At 40.5% G+C, this 2,495-nt stretch overlaps 1 protein-coding gene across 1 annotated transcript in view; it reads right to left on the reverse strand.

Annotated features, from left to right (window-relative positions):
* Positions 1-324: 324 nt before the first annotated feature.
* LOC103373300 (uncharacterized) overlaps positions 325-2,495 on the reverse strand; it is a 14,104-nt gene continuing 11,933 nt past the window's right edge. The window contains exons 7-12 of the mRNA XM_008303150.1: positions 2,370-2,492; positions 1,945-2,271; positions 1,487-1,804; positions 1,101-1,388; positions 840-988; positions 325-634 (exon numbers count right to left, since the gene is read on the reverse strand). Coding sequence (XP_008301372.1) covers positions 626-634; positions 840-988; positions 1,101-1,388; positions 1,487-1,804; positions 1,945-2,271; positions 2,370-2,492 — 1,214 coding nt within the window. The 3' untranslated portion in view covers positions 325-625. The remainder of the gene's footprint in view (positions 635-839; positions 989-1,100; positions 1,389-1,486; positions 1,805-1,944; positions 2,272-2,369; positions 2,493-2,495) is intronic.

Below are 2,495 nucleotides of genomic sequence, written 5' to 3' on the forward strand. Positions count from 1 at the left end.
GCACAGATTTACAGTAACTCTGTGTTCGCATGTGCACGTATGGAAAACAGACGATTTACAGAAACAGTCTTCTGTGCTGTCAAGTCAATGCACCTCTGTATCACATGTTAGCTGTAGTAAATCCAGAGCAGATCTGTCAGCATCTTTAAATTACTGTATGGCCTGTATTTCACATGGAGGTGGCACGGAAGCTGCTGCACATGGAGCTTTGTCTCACTCTTATGGACAACCACAGTAATGCAGTGTTAAGTGTGATCTACAGAATAAACACTGTGTTACCTTAAAACAAACCACAATCAACCAGGGGAACTTTATCATATTTTATTTTTTTTTATCTTTACAGTGAGAAACAGTGCAGTGATACTAAATGCATTCATTACACAGATTTCAATTTTTATTTCTTATATTTATTCTTTTTTTTTTTTAAATGCATGTTTTTTTTTTCCCGTTTCCTCTTACAGACACACCAAATACACAACTACACCCCTAAAAGAAATGGATATTATAAACTTATTACATAAAACATAATAATGCAAATACAAAAGAACAACAAAAAAAAAGAAGTCATTATACTTTAAAACTCAGCAGAAAGTCCTTGAAGGTTCATGAATCTTTTTTGTGGTCATCATTTAGTCTAAAAGGGGGAAAAAAGAGAGAATATGTCAGTATCATGTGACAGTTTTGTGTTCAGTAAAAATGCATAAAAGTATGATTTAAAAAGTGATGATGTTATTTTAGAATATTCTAAATATTAACCTGTTGATATATAATAAAACCAAACAAGTGATATGAAAACCGGACCAGAATGTTACTTTAAACGGCAACATGCTGTATCTTACCTTAATTAGGGTCACTATGAGACCATAGATGATGGCGATGAGGAAAAAGAGGATGAACGTAAAAGCTATATACCAGGTTTCCACACCTGTACCGTCATAAATATCAGCGTGCAGGATGTCATCTAAGAAGTCGCAGCTCTCCAATGTGTCTGTGACAGAAAGGAAGGAAAACTAGATCAATCAGTCAATTACTACACTGACTTTGTTGCACTGAGAGAGGAATTTAAAAGATGAAAATAAAAAAGCAGTAATCACTGGTACCTGGTTTAGTTATATTGAGGGACAGGATGGTGTTTGCATGTGTCACCCTGCAGGTGAGGACCACTCCGGGTAAGGAGTCGACTTGGGACAGACGGAGGTGGCTTCGGATACTGAACTTTCCATCTGGGCCTCTGTGGGGATCGCTGGTGTTGTAGTTCCAAAGCTCCGTGTTATTGTCACGCAGCCAGGTGATGTTAATGGACGCGGGGCTGAAGCCAAACACCAGGCACACGAGTGCATTGGAGCCCTGGAGCAAAAAGGCCGACGGTTCGCTGTAGGTCACCGAGGCTGCAGAAAAAAAAGTCATAAAAGTTGTTTTTTGGGGGTTAATTTTATGAATTTGTTTAGAGGAGCAAAAAAAATTTAAAAAAGACAAATCAACTCACCAAACACATCATCTATAGTGCTTTCAAATGTTTTCTCAGATGACTCATGTCTGACAAAACAAGAATATGACGACCCTTTGTCCCCATTTCTGGGGACACTCAGTCGGCTGCTCATTGAATAAGAGCTGCTCTCTGCCTGTTTCCATGCAGGACTGTTGGTGTAACGAGACGACGGGAGTCTCTGGCCATCCTCTTCCCAGTACACCATGATGTTAGATGGGAAAAATCCAGACACCAGGCAAACAAGCGTGAGGACATCAGACATAGACAGCTCAGATGCGGTTGGTTGAACTATCTTCACCGTTGGCGGAAACACGACTGGAGGAACAGACGAAGAAGAAAACAATACGTGAAGGTTCATATTTAGTCAAACAATCATTATGGAGAATATTGTTGATGAACAAGTGAGTTCCTGATGAAAGCTTTCCATCTTAAATAACTTGTATTTATAACATTACCACTGCTTTTGCTGATGTGGTCTTCGTAGCCCTGTTTGGCACATGGGTGCTTTCCTTCACAAGAAACTCGTTTATAATCCTGCCAGTCCTCCGCCGACACACTGAGGAAGCTCCGCCGAGTCTCTGTCCCATTGCTGTGACTCACCGGTGGCTCCGTACGGACATTTTGGGAGAAATTTTTATCGCCTACTTTCCAGGTGATGGAGAAATCGTTCAGACAAGGGCCGACCAAAAGACAGGTGACAGTCACCTGCGCTTTGTTTAGAAGCTGCTGTAATGTTGGTCCCTGAACATAGACGCCGACTATCTGTGCAGATGCTGGTGTTACTGGAAAAAAAATATTAAAGGAATGGAAAAGACTTATTTACAGACCTCAATCACCTCCACATCTATTGAATTATCATTACAGATTGTGTTTCTGTTACCTGAGCAGAAGCTGATTTTCTTATTGGGTTTTTTGTTCAGAGACCTGTCAAACACTTCACAACTGAACACCTTCCCTGATTTCCACTCATCTTGAGGGATTTGCAGTTGACTGGTTACTGCCACTC

Source organism: Stegastes partitus, unplaced genomic scaffold (genome assembly GCF_000690725.1).
Source record: "Stegastes partitus isolate 25-593 unplaced genomic scaffold, Stegastes_partitus-1.0.2 Scaffold1946, whole genome shotgun sequence".
NCBI lineage: Eukaryota > Metazoa > Chordata > Actinopteri > Pomacentridae > Stegastes > Stegastes partitus.